The sequence below is a fragment of the Schistocerca gregaria genome, chromosome 8, assembly GCF_023897955.1.
Source record: "Schistocerca gregaria isolate iqSchGreg1 chromosome 8, iqSchGreg1.2, whole genome shotgun sequence".
Lineage (NCBI taxonomy): Eukaryota > Metazoa > Arthropoda > Insecta > Orthoptera > Acrididae > Schistocerca > Schistocerca gregaria.
Window position 1 is genome coordinate 237,998,918 of NC_064927.1, and position 25,444 is coordinate 238,024,361.

The 25,444-nt window shown below is 40.7% G+C and overlaps 1 protein-coding gene across 2 annotated transcripts in view; it reads right to left on the reverse strand.

The window, feature by feature from the left end:
• LOC126284493 (uncharacterized) overlaps positions 1 to 25,444 on the reverse strand; it is an 80,983-nt gene that overhangs the window by 34,661 nt on the left and 20,878 nt on the right. For both annotated transcript variants that reach the window (XM_049983456.1, XM_049983457.1), the window contains exons 4-7: positions 24,054 to 24,278; positions 19,045 to 19,150; positions 13,294 to 13,410; positions 348 to 2,163 (exon numbers count right to left, since the gene is read on the reverse strand). In XM_049983456.1, coding sequence (XP_049839413.1) covers positions 348 to 2,163; positions 13,294 to 13,410; positions 19,045 to 19,150; positions 24,054 to 24,278 — 2,264 coding nt within the window. The remainder of the gene's footprint in view (positions 1 to 347; positions 2,164 to 13,293; positions 13,411 to 19,044; positions 19,151 to 24,053; positions 24,279 to 25,444) is intronic.

The following is a 25,444-nucleotide window of genomic DNA, read 5'->3' on the forward strand; positions in this document are numbered from 1 at the left end:
GATTGCCCTCGTAGATTTCTTTCAGTGTGGGGACTATGTCATACCACACAGCAGCTATATTTTAAGTGGTATAAACCCAAATAAATTTAAAATTTCTCTTAGTTATATCCTCTGCATCTGTCTATCCCCTTCTCCCCTTTCTTTATTCCTCCCGCTCACAGAAAACAAGGGTATGTTATAGTGAGAGTTCATAATTAATGTGTGCCCCAAATGTTAGTTTCAGCAACACACCACAATTGTTGAGTTCTTGGAAGACAGTAGATTAGCTTCAAAATTAACAGAAAATTCTGAAACATAAGAGGCCCTTTACACTAACTTATTTTAGAAATACTTCATACATACACTACCTGCAATGTTGTCTTATAGATTTTCTGCTCTGTTGTTCCCCTATCCCTAAAACTAGCAGCATGACCTAATTTTTCATCATTAATTGGATTGCTACCTTCTTTTCCTTTCTGGATATTGCCCCAATGGTTTCCTGTAGTTGTAATTTCTCCTTTCTTGGGTGGTCGCAGCGAAGGAACTTTAACTTTTATTACCTCCAATGACTTTCTTCTCATTTCTTCTTCTCTTTTTGCTGCATTTGGAGTTGCAGGTTCAAACGCCAAAATGTAAGCAAGTGGCTTACAGTCTCCATCTGGAGAGTTTGAAACTGCATTAATGTCAAAATGTTCTTCATTTTCTTTCTGTGTGTTATTGTTTATTTCATCTGTTTTGCCAGAATTATTCTGATTTGAATCGTTTGAATGCACATCTTCAGAAACTAAATGAACTGTTTCTTGAGATTCTATTTCCTTTTCCGATTTTTGGGAATATTTCTGTAGGACATAGCAGCAAGGGCATGCTTTTTGTTGACTACGATTCACAAGGAACTGTTGCGATAATGCATACACACTTTCCTCTGAGACACTTTTTTTACAACAAGGGCATGTTTGTCTTTTCTGTCCAAAAGCAGTAATTTCTACTGGCATTTGGCAATCATCCAGTTTCTTCTCTCTATCACAGTAAGCATTCTTTCTTCGCTTACTTTCACTGGTTTCATTATCACCATATTTCACAACATGATCACCTGAACCACCACTTCTGTTTCCTGCAGCATTTTTGTAACCACTGAGTATACTATCAGATGTAACCTGCACAGAAATATCAGATGTAGCAGGAGCTCCCAAACTGTGCCCATTTACTTGTTCTCCTTTGTCTATTTTCATAGGCTTTTTACTGCCATTCATATTTAAGTGCTTTCTCCTCACATTAGTACTTCTTGAAGCAGAGAGAACAGGTTTGGCTGAAGCTAAAGATAAATTATCAGCAGTATCAGTGCCTCCTGAGACCATCCCCAACTGCCCAACACCCTGATAAAAAACAGCATGAGAAGAGTTATCTGAAATGAATGGTGATGAAGAACCAACAGTACTCTGACTACTGCCTTCTTTATTGATAACTCTTCCTTTCTCCACTTTGTAATTTCTATATGAATTCTCACACTGTGTACATTCCTTCTTTGAAGTGCCCGACTCTGCTGCCACTTTGTGTTTTGAAAAATGGTTTTCCTTTGCTGATTTCACAGCTTTTGCTATAAGATCCAACTCCTTTTTGCATTCACAGCAGCACATTGGAGCTCTCTCAACTCTGTTTTGTTGCCTATTGCTCTCCACAAACTGTATATTTTCTTTATGGTTTAAATTCTTAAAGTCTGAGGGAAGATCGTGCATTTGGTTTGCTGTTTTTGCCTGTTTCTGTGTTTGAACAAACACATTTATTCTTCCTCTTTCCACACTTCCACTTTCATCTGTAACTGGAGTTTTCTGAGGAGTTTCCAGAGAAACAAAATCACCACTGCAAGAACCTGGTAACTCAAGTTTCTCTGTTCTTGAAACCAGTGTTCTATCTCCAGATTTCAACTTCATATCAATTACTAGATCCACATGCTTTGTACGGATGTGCTCCTTCTCTGTTAAAATACCTGCACCTCTCTGCTGGGAATAATGTCTTACATCTTGATTTACTGACACTGGTTTACAGAAACCACCTCCATTCAGCTTCTCCCGAGCTATTTTGTTTGGTACATTTTTACTATGTACATGACATTTTGGTTTGTCTGTATTTTCAGCGCCAGTTATGTCTTGTGATGAACTGCGAGAAGGAGCTTCATGATCACCAGTCCTGAAACAGTGAGTTTTAGTTAGTGCTACTTCATAAAAAGGTTCCAAGTGTGATCATAACTGAAAGAATGTGAGACTCAAAGTCTTAAAGATAATGATAATGTTTACCTATTCCCAAGCCATATCAACAGCATTAAAAACACATATCCACAAAAACTTATGCGTAAATTCTTAAAACTATTCCTTGTATTATTTTACCAAAGAGCACACCAATTAAATTTATTAGGTAATATGGTAAGTAGATACACTCCTGGAAATTGAAATAAGAACACCGTGAATTCATTGTTCCAGGAAGGGGAAACTTTATTGACACATTCCTGGGGTCAGATACATCACATGATTACAATGACAGAACCCAGGCACATAGACACAGACAACAGAGCATGCACAATGTCGGCAGTAGTACAGTGTATATCCACCTTTTGCAGCAATGCAGGCTGCTATTCTCCCATGGAGACGATCGTAGAGATGCTGGATGTAGTCCTGTGGAACGGCTTGCCATGCCATTTCCACCTGGTGCCTCAGTTGGACCAGCGTTCGTGCTGGACGTGCAGACCGCGTGAGACGACACTTCATCCAGTCCCAAACATGCTCAATGGGGGACAGATCCGGAGATCTTGCTGGCCAGGGTAGTTGACTTACACCTTCTAGAGCACGTTGGGTGGCACGGGATACATGCGGACGTACATTGTCCTGTTGGAACAGCAAGTTCCCTTGCCGGTCTAGGAATGGTAGAACGATGGGTTCGATGACGGTTTGGATGTACCGTGCACTATTCAGTGTCCCCTCGATGATCACCAGAGGTGTACGGCCAGTGTAGGAGATCGCTCCCCACACCATGATGCCGGGTGTTGGCCCTGTGTGCCTCGGTCGTATGCAGTCCTGATTGTGGCGCTCACCTGCACGGCGCCAAACACGCATACGACCATCATTGGCACCAAGGCAAAAGCGACTCTCATCGCTGAAGACGACACGTCTCCATTCGTCCCTCCATTCACGCCTGTCGCGACACCACTGGAGGCGGGCTGCACGATGTTGGGGCGTGAGCGGAAGACGGCCTAACGGTGTGCGGGACCGTAGCCCAGCTTCATGGAGACGGTTGCGAATGGTCCTCGCCGATACCCCAGGAGCAACAGTGTCCCTAATTTGCTGGGAAGTGGCGGTGCGGTCCCCTACGGCACTGCGTAGGATCCTACGGTCTTGGCGTGCATCCGTGCGTCGCTGCGGTCCGGTCCCAGGTCGACGGGCACGTGCACCTTCCGCCGACCACTGGCAACAACATCGATGTACTGTGGAGACCTCATGCCCCACGTGTTGAGCAATTCAGCGGTACGTCCACCCGGCCTCCCGCATGCCCACTATACGCCCTCGCTCAAAGTCCGCCAACTGCACATACGGTTCACGTCCACGCTGTCGCGGCATGCTACCAGTGTTAAAGACTGCGATGGAGCTCCGTATGCCACGGCAAACTGAGCTGACACTGACGGCGGCGGTGCACAAATGCTGCGCAGCTAGCGCCATTCGACGGCCATCACCGCAGTTCCTGGTGTGTCCGCTGTGCCGTGCGTGTGATCATTGCTTGTACAGCCCTCTCGCAGTGTCCGGAGCAAGTATGGTGGGTCTGACACACTGGTGTCAATGTGTTCTTTTTTCCATTTCCAGGAGTGTATTAACTGAAAACGTGTAAAAAGCCTGTGTTCATTACAGGCATGAATTGTGGTTATACTAGTAATAATCTGGAAAACAATTCAAATCACTAAGTTTGGAACTATTAAAAGGTAACTAAACATTTCCCTATTTTTCACACTTTTTCAATTTGAAATTACTGCCACTTGACTTCTGTATTACTCAGTACATCTGTAATTAATTCACATTCTTTTCAGTATTATAAAAGTATTGTGACTCGCCGATCTTTCAAAGTGCCGCCGCGCAGTTACGCGCGTCCTCTACATGCGACGCTGCTGCTGCATGGCTGGCAGACAGTCTGCCAGCCATGCAGCAGCAGCGCCACCTAAGCGGCCAGCCAGCTAGCGGCCGCTAGGGTTGGGTTGTGTGGGGAAGGAGACCAGACAGCGAGGTCATCGGTCTCATTGGATTAGGGAAGGATGGGGAAGGAAGTCGGCCGTGCCCTTTCAAATGAACCATCCCGGAATTTGCCTGGAGCGATTTAGGGAAATCACCGAAAACCTAAATCAGGATGGCTGGACGCAGGATTGAACTGGCCAGCGGCCGCTAGACTCAGACTCAGTTCTGATTTGACTGTTAAAGTGTACACCTGTCTTACTTTGTTTACTTGGTGTGTGACTTACATGTATTGTGTTGTCCTTGAAATATATTTGTTAAACTTGATGTTATAACAAAAAGTCTTACTCCCTCTCGAAGAACAGCAGAAGACTTTCTAAATGTTTACAAATGCAATGTAGGTATCATAGTTTTCCTTCTTGTAAATGTGTATTCTTTCTCTGAACCTTATGCCCATTGTTTTCCCATTTCTTTACAGGCATCTCTCATCAATTCTGATAGTGATTCTTTGGACCCACCATGTTTCTCATTTACAGATGCCCCGTACGTTGGCTTCCCATAAGATAATTTGCATTCTTGAACATCATTCCTATGTCAGCAGTACAACTAACTTTTCACATCAAGTGCCACATGGGGATTGAGTGTCACATGAAACATTCAGGAAATTCAGACTGAAACAGTAGCAGAACAAAAAAGTAGGGGAGAAGAAGGAATGAGGAGGAACAGAAAAACACTTTGCAGAAATTAATATATCCATACAAGAAGAGTGAGCTGAAGAAAGGGCTCTTGTCATCATTATCAAAATTATTGAACAGAAAAAATTAAAAACAGTTTCTAAGGAAACAGACGGGGATGAGGATGTAAGAGATATCAGAGGTGGGTTAATTTCAGTTAATTCAAATCAAAGTTGACAACAGAACACACACAACACTGGACAGCACCTCTCCAAATCCAATTTTACGATTTGAGTGGAAGTTACTGAAAAGTTGCTAAAAATAACACAAATACTGTCGTCTCTGCGGTGTATACTCATATTATACGCAGTAGAATATGTTTTCAGATAATCCATATGTGCCAACTCATTCTCATAAAGAATTTCTTGTGATTACAAAAGTATAGCAAAACTAAGCACCCACAACAACATTAACTTCTACCAGAGACTCTTAAGATCCCAGACATGTTAGTTACACACATCAGTTGTCTCAGGAGTTCTGAACAATTAGGCATTATGACTGTGACTTATTCATACACCACACATTATGGAGAACTTTCCACTATCAGTAGAACAAAATAATTGTATTTCATTGAGAAATACTAAATTTATCAGTTGTGATTAATCTTAGAATGAAAGACTCTGTGAAAATTGTATATTTACTGTATTTGGTGGGCAACTACTTTTTGTAATTTTGGTGGAGCATGTAGCATATGTTTGGAGGAGAACAGACACATACTGAGGCATTCCTTCATTGGAAGCAGTGCAGGAGTGTAGTCATGATGGCTATAAAGTGAGTTATTTGTTTAATGGTCATTTCCTTTTGCCCTAATACCTGTAAAGACTTTGAAAAAGCATAAAATAATGCCTCAGTTGTTTCCGTGACCCGTTCTGCTGTGTGTGATGGGGTGTTACCATGGAGCAAGATGACTCTGTGTCGCTTTTTTCCATATTCTGGTCACTTTACATGTAATGCTCTATTTAAATCAATCATTTGCTGTTGGTAGCGATCAGTGTTAACGGTTTCACCAGGTTTTAGCAGCTCATAATAGATGACACCCTTATAATCCCACCAAACACAGTGCACTGTCTTCTTTCCAAAGCGATTTTGTCTTGCAGTGGATGTCGATGGTTTGCTTGGATTTGCCCATGATTTATGACGCTTTGGATTTTCAAAATATATCCATTTTTCATCACCTGTCACTATCCAATGGTGAAACGACTTTCTTTTGTATCTGGCGAGCAGCATTTCATAAGTAGTCTTCCGATTTGCGTGCTGCCTTTCATTCACTTCATGCAGAACTGATTTTCCTACTTTCTGCACCTCTCCCATAGCTTTCAACTAAAAAGAAACAGCTTTCTACATGACATTTAATTGTACCACGACTTCCCGTCGAGTCTGAGTATAACCTTCATCCTATAAGGCCTGCAATTTATTGTTTTAGAACTTTTTCGGTGGTTTCCTGAGCTTGTTGTTTCTCACATAAAAGTCACCAATTTTGAATTTTTTGAACCACATGAAACACTTTGTTTTGCAGTGGGGCACCGAGACAAACGCTTTCTGGAAGTCAAGGAATATGGCATCCGTCTGATATCCTTCATCCTTCTGTCTTGTGTTACCCATTGTTTGTATTTTGTATTGTCATGCATCAAATCATCTCCTTCGGATTCTTCAAACATGTCAAGTAAGTCTAGTTTGCCTGGACAATCTTCACATTTTCCCTTGATTGTACAATTGTAACTGTCAGTATTGCATACCATAACTTCCAAAAGGTCTTTATAGTCAACTCTAAGATTAGCCCCACCTATCGTCAACTTTACATTCTGTTGATACAAACAAACACAAACATTATGGGTGCCAGATGCCCCTGCAACAATACACCAATACACTGGTTTTCTGTTATTATTTGAGGGAAACTGCTGCAGAATCACATTGAATGCTTGTTGAAGCTTTCAGTGAATGTGCTCTTGGGAAAACAAAGTGTTTCATGTGGTTCAAAAAATTCAAAATTGGTGACTTTTATGTGAGAAACGACAAGCTCAGGAAACCACCGAAAAAGTTCTAAAACAATAAATTGCAGGCCTTATAGGATGAAGGTTATACTCAGACTCGACGGGAAGTCGTGGTACAATTAAATGTCATGTAGAAAGCTGTTTCTTTTTAGTTGAAAGCTATGGGAGAGGTGCAGAAAGTAGGAAAATCAGTTCTGCATGAAGTGAATGAAAGGCAGCACGCAAATCGGAAGACTACTTATGAAATGCTGCTCCTCAGTTTTCTTCTGTAGCATCACATCCTGCAGGCTTCAGTTCTCTTCTGTTCCAGTTTTGCCAAAGTCCACGTCTCACTACCGTACAATGCTGGACTCCAAATGGCAAATTAAGACTAGCAGACTTCTCTTGGGCACGAATGCCCTTTTTACTAGCATTAGTATGCTTTTTATGTCCTCCTAACACCATCTGTCATCAGCTATTTTGATGACTAGCTAATAGAATTGCTTAACTTCGTCCATTTCATGATCCCCAATTCTGGCGTCAAGTTTCTCACTGTTCTCATTTCTACCACTTCACATTGCTTTCGTCTTTCTTCAGTTTACTCACAATTCATATTTTGTACTCATTAGACTGTTCATTCTTCTCAACACATCTTGTGATTCTTCTTCACTTTCACTGAGGATAGCAATGTCAGCAGCAAATCTTATCATGGAAATCCTTTCATTCTGAATTTTAATCCCACTCTTAAACCTCTCTTATTTTTCTCGTGGTTCTTTCGCTGTATAGACTGAACAGTAGGCACAAAAAACTACATCACTGCCTTGTACCCTTTTTAATCTGAGCACCTCATTCTTTGTCTTCCAGTCTTACTGTTCCCTCTTGGTTCTTGGGCACACTGTATATTACCTATCTTTCCCTAAAACTTAACCCTATTTTTCTCTGAATTTTGAATATCTTGCACCATTTTACATTGCCAAATGCTTTTTCCAGGTCAGCAAAACCAGTAAATGTGTCTAGATTTTTCTTCCGTTATCAATCACAATGTAAGAACTGCTGTAGTGCCTTTACCTCTCCTAAAGCCAAGCTGATTGACATCTAACAGATCCTCAGTTTTCTTTGCCATTTCTCTGTACATTATTCCTGCCAGCAACATGGATGCATAAGCTATTAAACCGATTGTGTGATAATTCTTGCACGTCAGCTCTTGCTACGTTTTGAACAGTGTGGATGATGTTTTTCCGAAAGTCCGATGGTACATCATGAGTTTCATATATTCTACACACCAACATGAATAGTCATTTTGTTGCCATTATCTATCCTTTCTACCTTATTTGATATTTAAACTTCCACAGATCTTTTAAATTTTGATTCTTATACAGGATCTCCTATCTCTTCAAGGAGTTACTGAAATGGAAAAGCAATGAAATAGGGTTTAAGTACATTTTGTAATTGTAGCATGAAAAGTACTTGTATTAAAAGAAATAGAAAAGTAGCAGCCATAGATAAGAGATGATATTGTGGCATTAATAAAAAAAATTACACGATTCAATTTTCCCTCTTTCTTGACATACAAGGTGTGAAATAATACCAAATCCTTTAAATTTAGAAATGTGGAAAGTTAACAGCAAAAATAACAGTCACTCAGAATACATATTTTCAGGAATACATAAAAGCTACATCAGAATTAATGAAGAGAAGATGTCAAGGATAGATACAAAATTGAAACACGGTAACACAGATGTTTCACACAAACTAATAAATAATCACTTTAAGGAGCACAGTGGTCAGAGATGAAAAAGAATACTGCGTAACAAATCCCTGAAAAAGGCTTGAAGATAGAAATAATACGCGCAGGAACATCGAAACACTGTATTTGCCCAGGAGAAATTAGTTCAATTGAAAATGACAACACGGTACACCCATTCAGATGATTGTGGAGATACAATTCTCTTTTCTGAATTTCAAAAAGCTTTGCACGAGCTCTGAAGGAACAAATACCCATAAACTAATTAAATTATCAGTAAATTAAGGTAAAAATGTGCGCAGCACAGCAGGTGAATATGCTAGATAATGAAATGTCAAATTTTAACAAGAGATTCTCGAAAAAGTAAACGAATTCTGCTATTCCAGAAATAGAATGGATTATGAAAGAAGACAAGCTACTAGGATTGTACAAAGCAAAAAGGTTTTCTCTAAAACAAAACAGCTACTATTATCCAAAATATAACTTGGAGACTAGAAACAGATTCATGAAAAGATATGTTGAAAGCATGGCTGTGAAACATGGATACTGAGGGAAGGCTGAAATTAAATTACACTTGTACAAGGCATTTGGAATATTGTGTTACATGAAACTTTTGGAAAACAGATGGACTGATCAAGTAAAAAATGAAGATTATCTCCCAATGCATCAACAAGATAAAATGCCTAATAAAGAATACAATCAAATAACAATAGAGCATGGTTGAGTACATACTACAACGAGTCATGATGGATGAAAAAATCACAGTGGCAGGCCCAGATAATGAGTACAAAAAGCAGCTACTCAATGATGTGGGATGCAGCAGCTATGCTGAAATGGAGAGTACAGGTGAAAAGTGATACTAATAGAAAGCTTCCTCACACTGACCTTTGGTTAATGACCAAAGCAACAGCAGTAAACATCAGAATTAAGTGAATTAACATTTTAACTTACACTGCATTCATAATATTTTTCATTCCAGGTTATATCAGGTGGGGGGAGGAGGAGTGCCAGAGTGTGAACAAGGAAGAGGATAAGTGGGTGTAGGAGGATGGTTAACTACAGCTGAGGCAGGAGGGTTACAGAATTGTAGGATACACTGCAGGGAGAGTTTCCACTTTTGCGGTTCAGAAAAGCTGGTGTTGGTAGGAAGGATCCAGATGGCACAGGACATGAAGCAATCATTAAAATGGAGAATATCATGTTGGGCAGCGCATTCAGCAATGCATATCCAGCTGTTTCTTGGTCATAGTTTGTCGGTGGCCATTCATATGGACAGACAGCTTGTTGCCCGCCATGCCCACGTAAAACACAGCACAGTGGTTGCAACTTAGTTGCAGATCACATGACTAGTTTCACAGTAGCCCCACCTCTCCGGGGACAGAAGATACTTGTGACTTAAACTGGAGGTGGGGGGGGGGGGGGGGCGGCGGCGTATCACACAGGTCTTGTGTCTACGTCCATTAAAGAGATATGAGCCATGATGCAAAGGGCTAGGATCAAGGGTTGTGTAAGTATGGGTGAGAATATTGCGTAGATTCAGGGGCAGCAGAATACTACTGTGGGAGGGATGATGGAAAGGTATAATAGGTAGGACAGCCTTCATTTCAGGGCACGATGAGAGGTAGTCGAAACCCTGGCAGAAAATATGATTCAGTTGCTCCAGTCCTGGGTGGTACTGATTCACGATATGAATGCTCCTCTGTGGCCGGACAGTGGCACTTTGGGAGGTGGGGGGGGGGGGGGGGGGGGACTGGAGAGAGAACACACGGGAGATTTTTTTTCTGTACAAGGTTCAGAGGGTAATTACCATCTGTGAAAGCTTCAGTGAGACCCTTGGTGTTGTTCTGGAGCGACTGCTCGTACCTACTGATGTGACAGTCAAGTGAGCCTGGGCTGTATGAAATGGACTTCTGGGTATGGAATGGGTGGCAGCTGTTGAAATGGAGGTATTGCTGGTTGTTGGCAGGATTGACATGGACGAGGTACTGATGTAACCATCTTTGAGGTGGAGGTCCGCATTGAGGAAGGTAGCTTGTTGGGTTGAAGATGGAGGAGAAGGTGCTGACATTCTGGAGGAATGTGGATAGGCTGTCTTAACCATCAGTCCATATCACAAAGATCTTATCAATGAATTTGAATCAGATTGGGGTTTATGGTTCTCAGTAGTTAGGGAGGATTCCTCTAGATGGCCCAGGAATTGGTTTTCCTCTCGATGGCCCATGAATTGGTTGGCATAGGATGGTGTCATGCAGATGTCCATTGCCGTACCTCGGATTCGTTTGTAGGTGATGCCTTCAAAGGAGAAGTGACTGAGGGTAAGAAGAAGAGCTTCTGTAAAGTTTGGAAGGTAGGAGACGGATACTGGCAGAAGTAAAGCTGTGAGTACCGGGCGTGAGTCGTGCTTCGGTAGCTCAGTTGGTAGAGCACTTGCCCGCGAAAGGCAAAGGTCCCGAGTTCGAGTCTCGGTCGGGCACACAGTTTTAATCTGCCAGGAAGTTTCATATCAGCGCACACTCCGCTGCAGAGTGAAAATCTCATTCTGGAAACATCCCCCAGGCTGTGGCTAAGCCATGTCTCCACAGTATCCTTTCTTTCAGGAGTGCTAGTTCTGCATGTTTCGCAGAAGAGCTTCTGTAAAGTTTGGAAGGTAGGAGACGGATACTGGCAGAAGTAAAGCTGTGAGTACCGGGCGTGAGTCGTGCTTCGGTAGCTCAGTTGGTAGAGCACTTGCCCGCGAAAGGCAAAGGTCCCGAGTTCGAGTCTCGGTCGGGCACACAGTTTTAATCTGCCAGGAAGTTTCATATCAGCGCACACTCCGCTGCAGAGTGAAAATCTCATTCTGGTAAGAATATCGTTGATCATGGCTACTAGGAAGCAGTTGTAGATTTGGAATCTGCCAGGTGTTGGGAAAGGTAGTAGTCAGAAGGGGCAAGGTCAAGGGTATTAGAGGTGTCAGTGCAAATACAGGTCCCATTAATAGTGAAGAGCAGGGCACCATCTGTTAAGGAAACAGGAACTGTAGAGAGTCAATGGAGGAAATGGTTGGTATCTTCTATATAGGAGTGTGGGTTGCAGGTAATAGGCTGAAGGTGTTTGTCTACAAGAGCAGAGATTCTCTCAATGGTGGCACAGTAACCAGCCTCAGTAGAGCATCCTGGATGGTTGGGTTTATGAACTTTGGGAAGCATGTAGAAGGTAGGTGTGTGGGGAGTGGTAGGGGTGAGGTGAGAGATGGACTCTAGAGAGAAGTTCTGGAATGAGCCTAAGGAGTTGAGGAGAGACTGCTGCATTTCTGCATGGTGTCACTGTAGCAGGGTTTGTAGGTGGTTGAATCTGACAGATGGTAGAGTTCTTTGGCAAGGTAATCTTTGTGGTTCAAAATAACAGTGGTGGAGCCTTTCTCAGCGGGTGGGATTTTAAGGTTACATTCAATTTTTTGGTGGTAGATTGCAGTTCTTTCTACGGATGTGAGGTTAGCTTGCATGTTGAGGGATTTGTGGAATGATGGTGAGGCTATGTTCGAGGTTAAGAAATTCTGGAAAGCTAACAGGGGGTGATTTGGGGGCAGTGAGGGTGACGAGTAAACTGCGTCAGGCAGGGTTTAACATTGGACTTTGGTTGAGTCTGATTGGTAGGAATTGTGGCAAAGAAGTTTTTCCACTATGGGGGCTAGGAGAAGGGGAGAAGGTCTTTAACAAGTCCTGCATGACTGAATTTCAGTGTGGGGCAAAAGGTGAGGCCTTTGGAAAGGACTCATAATTCTGTTGGGCTAAGGTTTATGGAGGAAAAGTTCATGACTGTGTTTCAAGACTATTTAGGTTCTGGATTCTGTATGATGGTAGAAGGTAGTTTTTGAGGGGGTTTGTCAGCTATGAGGGAGTGTGGGGGAGTTTTGAAGGTTGTTGTAGAGGTGGTGGATAGTGGTAGTCCAAGGCGTTGTTTGAAAGTCTTTTTCTTGTGCCTATCTGTGACTCATCATTTCTGCTGTATGGTGAGTAATAATCTATCCTTTCCATAATGCTGTCATGGATACGAGATATGTTGACATAATGTTCAATCATATTTGTCTATCTGAAACTGATATATGCTGACACCCACTGTTCTTATTGAGGATTTTCAGTTGCAGAGTTGTGTCTACTTTATCCACATTTTCTGCAAATGCATATTCCGGAGAAATGTGAGTACTGTCTCAGGAATGTTGATGACAACATGACAGTGCAATTACGAATCTGAAATTCTGTTGCTACAAATTGGTCAACAGTGTTCTTCACAAGCACATTGCCATTACATACGTCCTAAACAAATAACATGCCAGGATACTGAGATGGGTGAAGATGTGAAATACAGTTTTCAGTACTTGTCTTAACAGTGTCAGCCAGCTTGAAACTGCAGTCTTGTTTGATTCAAACAACAGAGGTGCAAATTTTAATTGTATTTTAGATTTATATGGCTGCTTCAGAACTGTCTGAGACAATTTCGAACAACAGTATTTTCAAACAAAATGGGACACATGTACATACAAAATCAGAAATTTTATATTGTCAATATTACCACCAGCTAAAATATTTATAGTCCACTTTGAAACATCCTGTGGTAATATCATACTTCAGATGATGATGATAATGACATGCACTAAAAAAATTCTGGAAGAATAAACACACCTGAATGATGTTTGTGTAGCAGAAGCACATTTGGTAAACTGCCTTGTTGGTAATTTCTGCCTATTTTCATACAGACTTTCCAGACTTCTTGTTATACTCTTCTGGCCCATTAAAAACCTATAAAATAAATTTTTGGTATTGTGAAATAATGGAATACGCTGTAAAAAATGTTCAACATAATTTTCTCACTTTGTTTAAAGTCAAGTATGGTATATATCAAGAATCAATGAAATTTATAGACATTCTAAATGTACATCACAAATGAATGAAACGTGTTCACATTAGTGAACATGGACAACCATTAGTTCTGTCATGGAAAGACAACAATGAAAATTTGTGCCAAACTGGGACTCAAACCCAGATTTCCCACTTATTGTGAGCGCCCACCTTACCAATACGCTGTCCTAGTCTGTTTCAAGGATGTTTATTGGTCCGTCATTGGAATCGAGGCCTTCATGTTTTTAATGACCTTTTTCCAGTAAAGCATTTGGTTTCTTAAAAGTAATTATACATACTGAGATTTTAGTACGCTCTTTGTTATGTTTAATATTGTGAGTGTAATAGAAGTTCTTGATAGAGTACTAGACACAGAATTTAATGTCACCTATTTTTAATCTACTACTTTATATGAAAACTACACTAAATCTACACATATCTTTATTGATAACATTGAATCTGAATGAATTAACCCTTAAAATTATCACTGTCATTCTGCATAGTTTTTTTTTTTTCCACTGCAGACCGCACATCACATAAAAAGTGTCCTCCTGCTCCCTCAAGGTTTTGCCCAGAGCACAATTCGATGTTTCAATTTTCTGCAAATGATTATGTTCTGAAGATCTTGCTCTCGCAAATGAGATGAAAATCTGATGAAACAAGCTTTAGGTTGTATGGTGGATCTGGTAAAAAGATATCAATGAAATTCAGAGGTTTCTGCCGTGGTGTTCAGGAAAACATCTAGTAAATCCATGCCCATGCTGCAGTGCAGTGATACATTATCCCAAGAAAGAATAGGATAGACAGAGCGTCGCATAAAAAATATCAAAACTGTGTAATGAAAGAAGTGCTGTGTTTTGAATGCAACTTTGCATTGCACGAGAGGTGCACAATGACAATTTCAAGTAATCATGTTTCAGTTGTTTACATAGTGGAATTTCCTGTCTAAAATCTGCAGTAAACCCTAAAGATGTAATTATTATAGTGCTGCAAAGTGGCACTGACATTCTCAAATATGAACAATCATTACTGAAGACAAAAATAATGAGTTGTACATGAAGATCTGTTTGAGATGTCAGACAATTAAAACACTATAAACAAGAAACTATGTAAATTTATGGCTTGTTAATGGTACATACATGTGTAGGAGAGTCTGGAGTTTGTGTCTGAAGTTTGTGTCGCAGCACATTAGCACTCTCCATGTCTGCCACTGCGGATGTGGCACATATCCTACCTAGCATTCATGTTGGACCACATGGAGTGCAGTATTTCTGGAGTGATTGATAGAAAGCCCATTGTAATCTGCATTTGCAGATTGGCTAGATTCTGTAGTTTATGTGAGTCCACTGCTGCCTTGACGTAGCCCCATACAAAACAATCTGTAGGCATTGGGTCAGGACTATTAGGAGGTTAATGATGCCCAGTGTCCCACCTTCCTGTAGTTGGGGGATTATGTAACTACTCAATTATTTCAAGTGAACTGACTGCGTGAACAGCTTCCTCCACAAAAACAAAGAGTTTGTAGTGAGTCACTGAGCACCACACAGTCATTTTAGGGCTGGCTCTTTAAGAGCTTGTATGAGTTTTGTGAATTCTCAGTTCCCCAAATAATGCAGTTATACATGTTGACTCTGCCACTCATTTGAAATGTGACTTCGTTCAAGAACATTCAGCAATTTAATTACTCGTGGTTCGCTTCCTGCCACTCACATATCATCATAACAAACTGGAGTTGAGATCTGTAATTCAGCCATTTCAGTGCTTGCATACACTGAATATGGTAATAAGACATGTTAAGGTACCATCTAATGATCCTCCAACACACTGTGAATCAAGTATTCAGCTCTGCTGATAAGCAGCAGAGTGACTTTCACTGACTCTGAGTCATGGCTTGTCGAGTATCTTTCTCCATGTTTCTATCATGCTGCCTTAACAATGTCTCAGTGTGATGGGACACATCTAATGTAGTAACAACATCTGAAAGCTCACTTTGTCTCTACAACACTCAAAAATTTTGCATACCATACAATACACTATGTTGTGGGATAACTACCACTTTTGTTTAACAATCGACATATTCTGAGCGCACTACCTTGTGTCACCTCTGTACAACATGTTTCTGACATCTGGTGTTTGTGCTGTGAACTATGAACACTGTAAAATGCGTTTATAACACACTATACATCAAATTTTATCAAGTATCCTACGTAACAGGTTGTATGTATATTTCACATTCAATTAAACATATTTCACTGATATTGTATCCCTTATATGTACTTTAATAAAATCCTTGAAGTGCTTTATTTATGTCACTGCAGACATCAGAGTATCTGACATATAGTAGCTAATAATATGTGAAACTATCACTAATGTAAAAATTAACCACAGTGTTGATGCTCCTCATTTGTAATGAAAAGCCAGCAAAATATGTTAACCTAGATGTGTGGAACAACTACTCACAGCGTAATGAATAGTTCATTAAATTTCAGGCATGAAGCCGCGCAAATAAAATTTCTTCCACTGACATTTCAGTCGCATATCATCTGGCCACCCACAGACTGAGTCGACAGGCTGACTACAAGGTGCCAAGCATGACCTTATATGATCCAACGCAGCCAACATTGCATTGATACAGGGCATTCCATGAACTACAGTGATCTGAAGATTTTAACATCCACCTCTTCCTTTTGAGTTCCTGCATTCAAGGAAGATTACATTAGCTAATAATTTAATAAACAGAGATAACGGCTTTAATTTAGACAAAGCATGGAATCTGGTTCTTGGGTAATTAAACTGCACGGAAGTCATCACGGTTTCACCACTGCTGAACATACATCATAAGCGAATCGAATGTCTGTACACCTTCATCACAGGTGGTGCGTGAGTACACGTATCTCTTTGCCGATGACCTGTGTCTGTTACACACATGCACAGAACTGCCTCAGTGGAACATATAAGGCCACACATGGCACCTTGTTGTCAGTATTGCGACTCACTCTGAGGATGGCCAGACGCTATGCAGCTGAAATATCAATGGAAGAAATTTTATTTGTGCAGCTGCATGCCCAAAATTTAATGGACTATATGTGCAACACTTTGAACTAGTGCTAAAGAAAGCTGTAACTGCAATTCAGTTTCACCTACACACATTTCACATTTACACACATTTCCTGAGAGATTAGTAGAACGAGCCACACAACAAATGATTCATTTTGGAGAGATAGTTAATGTAGTGTATCATTAAAACTATGTACACACATCAAAAAAATGTTTTGCATCACCCCGGTTCCCAGAACTCCTAAAGATAGACGTTGACTGTGGATATTGTATCACACACACAGTCTCTTTGACTGCTCAGAGAAGTCACTAAACCCACCCAAATATGTAGACAACCATGCACCAGCAGTGGCCATTAGACAGAGGGGGGTCCAACAGCCGATCAGTTCCAGTCAATCCACCAGGAAGGAGGTACACAGCTAGTGTTGTCAGTAGTTCAACCATGCCTAGACGGTCAATACCACGATTCGATCACGTCCCCATTGTTACTTTGTGCCAGGAAGGGGTCTCAACAAGGGAAGTGTACAGGCGTCTCAGAGTGAACCAAAGCGATGTTGTTCAGACATGGAGGAGATACAGAGAGACAGGAACTGTCAATGGCATGCCTCACTCAGGCTGCCCAAGGGCTACTACTGCAGTGGATGACCGCTGCCTATGAATTATGTCTCAGATGAACCCTGACAGCAACACCACCATGTTGAATAATGCTTTTTGTGCAGCGACAAGATGTCATGTTACAATACAAACTGTGACCAATATGTTGCACGATGCTCAACTTCACTCCTGACGTCCGTTGCGAGGTCCATCTTTGCAACCATGACACCATGCAGCGCAGTACAGATGGGCCCAACAACATGCCGAATGGACTGCTCAGGATTGGCATCACGTTCTCTTCACCAATGAGTGTCGCATATGCCTTCAATCAGACTATCATCGGAGACGAGTTTAGAGGCAACCTGGTCAGGCTGAAAGCATTAGACATACTGTCCAGCAAGTGCAAGAAGGTGGAGGATTCCTGTTGTTTTGGGGTGGCATTATGTGGGGCCGACGTATGCTGCTGCTGGTCATGGAAGGTGCCGTTAACAGCTGTGTGACACATGAATGCCATCCTTTGATCGATAGTGCAACCGTATCGGAAGCATACTGACAAGGCATTCATCTTCATGGATGACAATTCGTGCTCCCATCGTGCACATCCTGTGAATGACTTCCTCCAGGACAATGACATCGCTCGACTAGAGTAGCCAGCATGTTCCCCACACATGAACCCTATCAAACATACCTGGGAAGATTGAAAAGCCCTGTTTATTGACAACGTGACCCACCAACCACTCTGAGGAATCTACATCAAACCGCCACAGAGGAATGGGTCAATCTGGATCAAAAGTGCCTTGAAGAATGTGTGGATAGCATGCTACAAAGAGTACAGGCATCCATCAATGCAAGAGGACGTGCTACTGGGTATTAAAGGTATCAGTCTGTACAGCAATCTGGACCACCACCTCTGAATGTCTTGATGTATGGTGGTGAACATGGAATGTGTGGTTTTCATTACCAATAAAATGGGCGGAAATGATGTTTATGCTGATCTCTATTCCAATTTCCTGTGCAGGTTCTGGAATCTCGGAACTGGGGCGATGCAAAACTTTTTTTGATGTGTGAATTTTTCTAATATGTAAGTATAAATACAAAAACCACCAAATATGGGACGTTAGTTCCACATACATTGAAATAAACATGTCCGTTATTCGGTTACCTGGGCTCTGTTCTTTTCACTTTAGCGAAAATGCCTGTCTGCAGGTATTAAGTAAAGATGGAACACACTAGCGAATCTTCAAACACAGAATATTGATACTGTCACTACTACTACTGCTAAGGATAAAACTGTACACTAGGAATGAAAATGCTGATCCTAGATGAGCACAGCACCTGAAAGGCCTTCAATGGAATTAGACAAAAACACACACACACACACACACACACACACACACACACACACACACACACCTAACAAACACATGACCACAGTCCCAGCTGCCAAGGCCAGACTGCAGGCCTCAGCGCACACACACACACCTAACAAACACATGACCACAGTCCCAGCTGCCAAGGCCAGACTGCAGGCCTCAGCGGGCTGAGAATGTGGGACTGTGGTCGTGAGAGTGTGTGTGTGTGTGTGTGTGTGTGTGTGTGTTTTGTGTGTGTGTGTGTGTGTGTGTGTAGTCTAGTTCCAATGGATGCCATTTTGGCCGAAAGCTTACTTGATTGACAGTCTTTTTGTTGTGCCTATGTGAGACTCAGCATATCCGCTTTAAGGTGAGCAGCAATCCATTCTTTTCATAATGCCAGCAATTTAGAACTTCAATGAACGAGTCAATGTTTGAAACAGAAAGAAGCCTTGACATTATCACCAGACAATAAAAATATGATATAAAACCTGTGAATGTCATACCATCACAGAGGACTAACATACTCAACTGTTTCAAATTAGAGAGATGTTCGATTTCAAATTGAATCCATGACAGTTGATTCCCTCGTTCTGTTTCACAAAATTTGAGCAGCTGTGATTTGAAAGCAGATTCATCTGTAAAATATTAATATAACATGACAGAGATATGCAAGTAACATAAAATCAAGCTATCAAGCAAGAGTCAATCTGATTAGCAAATCAATACCAATAATTTAAATTAAATCTAATAACAACTGACTAGACTTACACCAGGCATTACATTAAACTTATGAACACAAATGTATGACCATAAAACATTTTTAAATAGTAATCTACAAATTTTGTTATGATAAACGTTTATATATCTGTAAAGGTGGGGCAACAAGATAACACTAAAAGAATTTGCAGGTGTGCATGTTTGTGTGTATAGCGTGTGTGCTGATCAGTGTTGTGGGACCCAAAGCACAGTGCACAATTATTTGCTAAACTAGGTTTTTCCATGTATGTATAAACAAAAGCGTATTAGACAATAGGTATAAACTGAATTAGTTAATTCAGTGCATTTGTTAAAACACTTGTTTCAAATTTGGAAGGATGGAGGTTCCCACCCTGTCCAGCCACCCTGTTTTAGATTTACTGTGATATTCCTAAACAGTTTCAGGCAAATTCCAAGATAGTTCCTTCAACCAGGTCAGGGTCAACCACTTGTGATACACATTTATATGTTTTTGAATGTCTGCATCAATAATTACTTTACCTTTTCCTTTTTCCTATATCACTGTAAAAATTATCCCTTAATGAATAGAATATATTGGACTCTTTATTCTAGTCTACTCATTCATTCATTCAGGGCTCATTTTTCCAACAATATACAATCTGCCAATTTAACATGAGGATAAAAGGCATGGATGCAGATACATAAATATATACAAATATGTTTTATAGGTGGTTGGCCCTGACCTAGTTGCAAGGAACCATTCCAGAATTTGACTGAAATAACTTAGGAACATCATGGAAAATTTTTCTGAGATTGGTCAGACAGAACATGAACCTCCATCCTCCGAATCTGAGGCCAGTATCTTAACATATGCACTATCATACCTCATCAGTTCATGCACAAGAGAGCACGATAACAATACATTACAAAAACCTGCGTGCAAAATGGCAATTTTTCAGGGGGTCACACTGACCAGAGAGATAAGGGGGTTAAGTGTTTTGAACAGCCCTTGACCTAGCAACCATTTGTGTACCATTCTAAAGACTATGCATATTGGAGATATCCTACAGAACAGGGTCAAAATTTAAACATTAGACAGTTCCTCCAACCCAGGCAAACTGAACAAATCAGTTGGTTCTTTTGCACTACTTGTGGTCTGTGGTGACCTTAGACAGTTTCTACATTCAGTTCCTGAGACCCCCAACCCCTCACCCCACTCCCCATCCAAAAAAAAGTTTTTTTGTGGTACAAAAAATACCACTTGTACAGATGGTCACTTCTATAATTTTTATTGGTGGCAGATCGTTAAAATATTTACCATTTGTTCTTAAGATCATGTTTTATGAGAACCTTCAAACTCTTTTCAATATTGGGATCCATTACAAAGACCCAGAGGGTCAAAGTTACCATTCCTACGCACACAAAATATGCAAGTAATACGCAGTCTGAGGCATAAATGCAGTTTTAACTAATATAGTTAACATGTGGCAATGGTTCTGGGTTCATCGCAAGGGTTCTGAGGTCATCAAATTATGTTTTTCATCACCAGTTTTTCACCAATGAAATTTTATGACACACTTTCTCTGTATAATGGGCGCTTCACACATTTACAGCCTGTCTTGACCTGGAAGTTATAAAAACTGCCACCTGGCAGCACTCAATTTGTTTTTGGTGAAAATGATGTAAAACTGGGAAAACTGCAAAATTCACTAAAAAATTTCTAACATTTGTATGAGCAGGACATTTGCAATGAATTGCAGTTGATCAGCAAAACATCCAGAAAAAATGTGAAGCAAGTGATTTTCTGTTAACCTTATACACTGTCCAGACACATTAATGTCACTATCTTTCAAATGCCTGAATAACTACCATTTGCTGCACAGACCACTGCAAGATGTGCAGGAAGAGTGTCAATGACGATCTGGAAGGTATCAACAGGGATGTGGAGCCATGCTCACTCCAGCTGGCTGCAATAGATTTATAAGCTGAGAAGCCATGATGCGATCAGCCCAATGAAGGTGGCCTCACAGATTCTCAATTGTGTTTAAATTCCGTGAGTTTGGAGGCCAGGAGAGTATGGTAAACTCATCCTCGTGCTCTCAGAGCCATACGCCTACACTATGAGCTGGTGACACATTGCATTCTCCTGTTGTTAAATGCCAATGTATCAAGGAAAAACTAACTGCATGTACACGCTATCTGTCTGATGAAGCATGAACATCATTCATCCGAAAAGGCTACCTGTTCCCACTCAGTGGACATCCAGTTGCTGTACTGGCATGCAAATTCCAGTCTTCATCACCAATGAACAGCAGACGGCACAGGTGCATGAACCAGGTGCTGTGTATGGACCTCCACAGCAACATTCGCTGGAAGGTCACTCAAGAGACACTGTTGGTAGCTCCTAAAGTTCAGTTCTTCCCACAGATTTTTCTGAATAATCCCAGAAACTGTGTTAACATTTTCAGGAGTAACTACAGTTCGCTTGGGGCCAACATTCTATGCTAGATCAGCCATGCTGCCTGTCTGCTGGATTTTGTCAAAGAGCTGGCAAATGACTTTTGCATTGTGTCCTTTTGGAACACTGAATTGTGTTTGACAGCTGCTCCTTGTTCCAGCAGTGCTATGTACTAACCTGTGGTGCTCCAGAACTGGAAAAACTTGTTGTTCGGTGGAATATACGATTTCTACCTTGTCCTTTGGTACGCTATCCTCCTTTTACGTTTCAACAGCGGAACTAGTCACTCTGAGATGCGACACACTATTTATAGGCACTACATATTGTGGTTTCAGCACCACTTGTTAACAGCTTTTCGGACTATTTCTAAACTTCTGTATAATCCCTGCATATAACTCTTACAGTTTTCACAATAAACTTGTCTATCAATGTTAATTTTCGAGATACTTAATTTTGAAATCAGAGACTCCTTAACTAGACGCCCTATAGTTTACATTCCCAAACAATAAAATCGTCAAAGACTGATAAAATGGCCTTAAATGAGAAAGGATATGCATATAAATTGGATTCTGAAGGTATGCACTTCAAGAGAATGTTTGTGAAAACAACTAAAGTGCATTTCTTAGGGTTGCAGAAAGCGGGACTAGAAAATCCTTACCTGTTAACCTAATGGTTGTCTGTCTCCTAAAGAACGCCATCAGCAAAGAAAGGGCACTGGGTTAGTTTAGATCATGAAGCAAAAAATTATGAAGTACCCACCCTAACACTCTAACTTATCACAACTATGAGAAAACTACATAAGGAAGCCACATTAAATCAAAGTTCATCTTTCCACAGTAATAAAGCCACACTTTTAATATCATGTGATCTTGTTCCCTTGGTGGTAAAGACAAATAAATATGTTAGGAGCTATGTACTGTAACTTTTTAAAGAATACTTAAGGAATCTGAGTGCAGATAATTACAGAAGCCACTGGAAAACTGAGAAATTATTTCACACACACACACACACACACACACACACACACACACACATGTTCACAGGCCCTGGCAGATTATCGGAAGTCACTGTAATTCATACACATACACACAATTGACGGATGCATAAATTATAGGCTTGCCATTCTGTACGACAAGTAGAATGACCACCAGATCTTATTAATGTTGTTTGTGTTTAGAGCTTTTACTGGGCCTAGTAGAGTACATAAAGGACAATAATAGCATGAGATGTTGAGTGATCACAGTTGTGAAGGATATGGAGGTGCCTTGTATTTGTGTGGGACACTGTTATTTGCAACTGACAGAGTCTGAAAGGAATCTACTGTGGGTCTTCATTTGTCCAGCTGGTCGGATAGTGCAATAGCCATATTCGTGGGGCATTTGAACACAACAGTGGCACAATGTTGGACTGTGAGAGCAGGCATACTCGTCAGGGTTCCATTTGACCATCACAAGGGAGTATTGCTGTATTGTACACCAAGCATGTAGTAGCCCCTTAACATCTGTGCCTGCCCTCTGAGAACAAGTAATGGATTCCCTGTAACATTCTGTGTAGCTCCACACCACAGGTCAGAGATTAGCAGCAATTGGACTAGGAAACTACCATCCCATGTGTAGGCAACACGAAAGTGTTTGGAGTGGTGCCGTGACTGGATAGCACGGAACACTTTTCCAACGATCAGGAGAGTACAGGGGTCTTACTCCTGGCATCATAGGAGCCATTGGGTATGACTTCAGATCACAGCTGGTAGTGATTCAGGGAACTCTCATGGCACAATGGTATATCACAAATATCCTATAACCCCATGTGCTACCTCATATGCGATAGTATCGAGGTGCCATTTTTCAAGAGGTTAGTGTTGACCTACACAGGGTCCAAGTCTCTATGGATTGTCGGCATGTTGTTCTACTCCCATGGCCAGCAAGATCTCTAAATCTGTTAGTGATAAAACATGTGTGAGACCAGCTGAGACATCAACTGTCCCACTGTCAGTATCTAGGATATCAGGGCCAGTTATAACGACTGTGACCCAGTTTGCCTCAGGCATGGATACACTGTCCTTATTAAATGTTTCACAAGCAAATCAGTGCATGCATCCCACTGATAAGTGGGCTCATACTGCCAAGTTCCTTGTAAATTTTTAATCAACAAAGTAATATAACATAGCCTTTCAACCCGTGAAGTTTTATTTTGTTTTCTCCTCCCCTTCTGTATGAATAACATTTTCGTCAGACAGTATATAAAATGTAATTGCACAGAGAGAGAGAGAGAGAGAGAGAGAGAGAGAGAGAAACTCTTTACTAGAATGATCACTATTCTTAATGAAGTTATTAATAAATCATAAATTGTAGATTTGCTGATACCAGACTTTGAATGCTGCTTGTCAAATTCTTGTTCCGATACTGTTTTCATCTGTCTCCAGTGCATTCGGTTCCTATTACCCGCTGAAGAATTTGTAAGAGAGGAACTGTAATACTCATCACCAGGTGTTGCATCAGTGCAACTATCCGCAGGAACAGGTAATGACACACTGCCACTTGTGGTGGAGAGGGATACCATCGTGTGCACTTTCTTCAGAGTGGAACGTCCTAAAAGTGTACAAAATCAATTAAAGATAGCGGAAGGTTAAATTAAAATTTAAAAACATAATTTAAATGGTTTCTCTATCTTTAGAAAGCTTTATTTGAAAATGGCTAAACTTTTGGAGAAATTCTTTTCCAACAGATTGCACAACAATTCTACTGTGTCAAACATCCACCTTATGTAAGCACCTAAAGGACGAAATAAGGAAACAGAAGGCTTATACAAAGGCATACAAGCAGCCATTTTCCCTCACTCTATTTGCAATTGGGGCAGGAAAGATAATGACTATAATAGCAGTGATACAAAATACTATCTGCCATACTATAAAGTGGTTTGTGGGGTATGTATGTAGATATAGATTATGTCATTCAAACAATTATGAACACAGCCTGTGAATAGCAATCTGTGTCAAAAATTCACAGTACATTTAATGTATCTCACAGTTCTGAAAGTAATGGAAAAAAATCCTTATCTACTGCAGATGGTTCTCAAGCATCACAAATGAGAAATTTTGCTGAAATGCGCCTTTGGGAAAAATTTGAAGCCACACTGCATTTGAAAATATGGTACTTAGTTCACCTGCAAAAGAGCTACAATATAACAAAATACACAATAGTAATTTCCAATTATATCATCAAAACTGCCATCATTTTCTTACTATGCCTAAAATGCACTTACCTTCCCAAAATATACACAGAAAAAATATAACAGGTACTATCCACACATCTGGTAGAAAGTTTACCTGTATTTTGAGCACTGAACACAACCTTTTAGCTTCCCAAGGACAGAATAGGGATAGCATGGGATGTGATGGGATGGGATGGGAAGAGAAGGGAAGAAAATACAGAAAGCTTGAATGACGTAAGTTGTAAAAAGAGGTATGTTCTAAATTTTGTAGTTGCTTTTAAGTACTGAAACTGTAGAATGTTGTGAGATGCGGACCACATGTTGTCAAATAATGTGTGATTTATAATTAAACGCCCACACTGTGTCCAATTTTTTAAATATTTTTTAATGTGTGACATTTATCTGTAATATGAATATTTCAGTTATACGCATTAGACTGCTTAGTATCAAAGTCAAACACGTCACGAGGATGGCAATAAAAAAGGGAAGGCAACTATTTGGGGCAGTTACAAGTCACGGTACAAATGTCAAATTAAATGCTGCA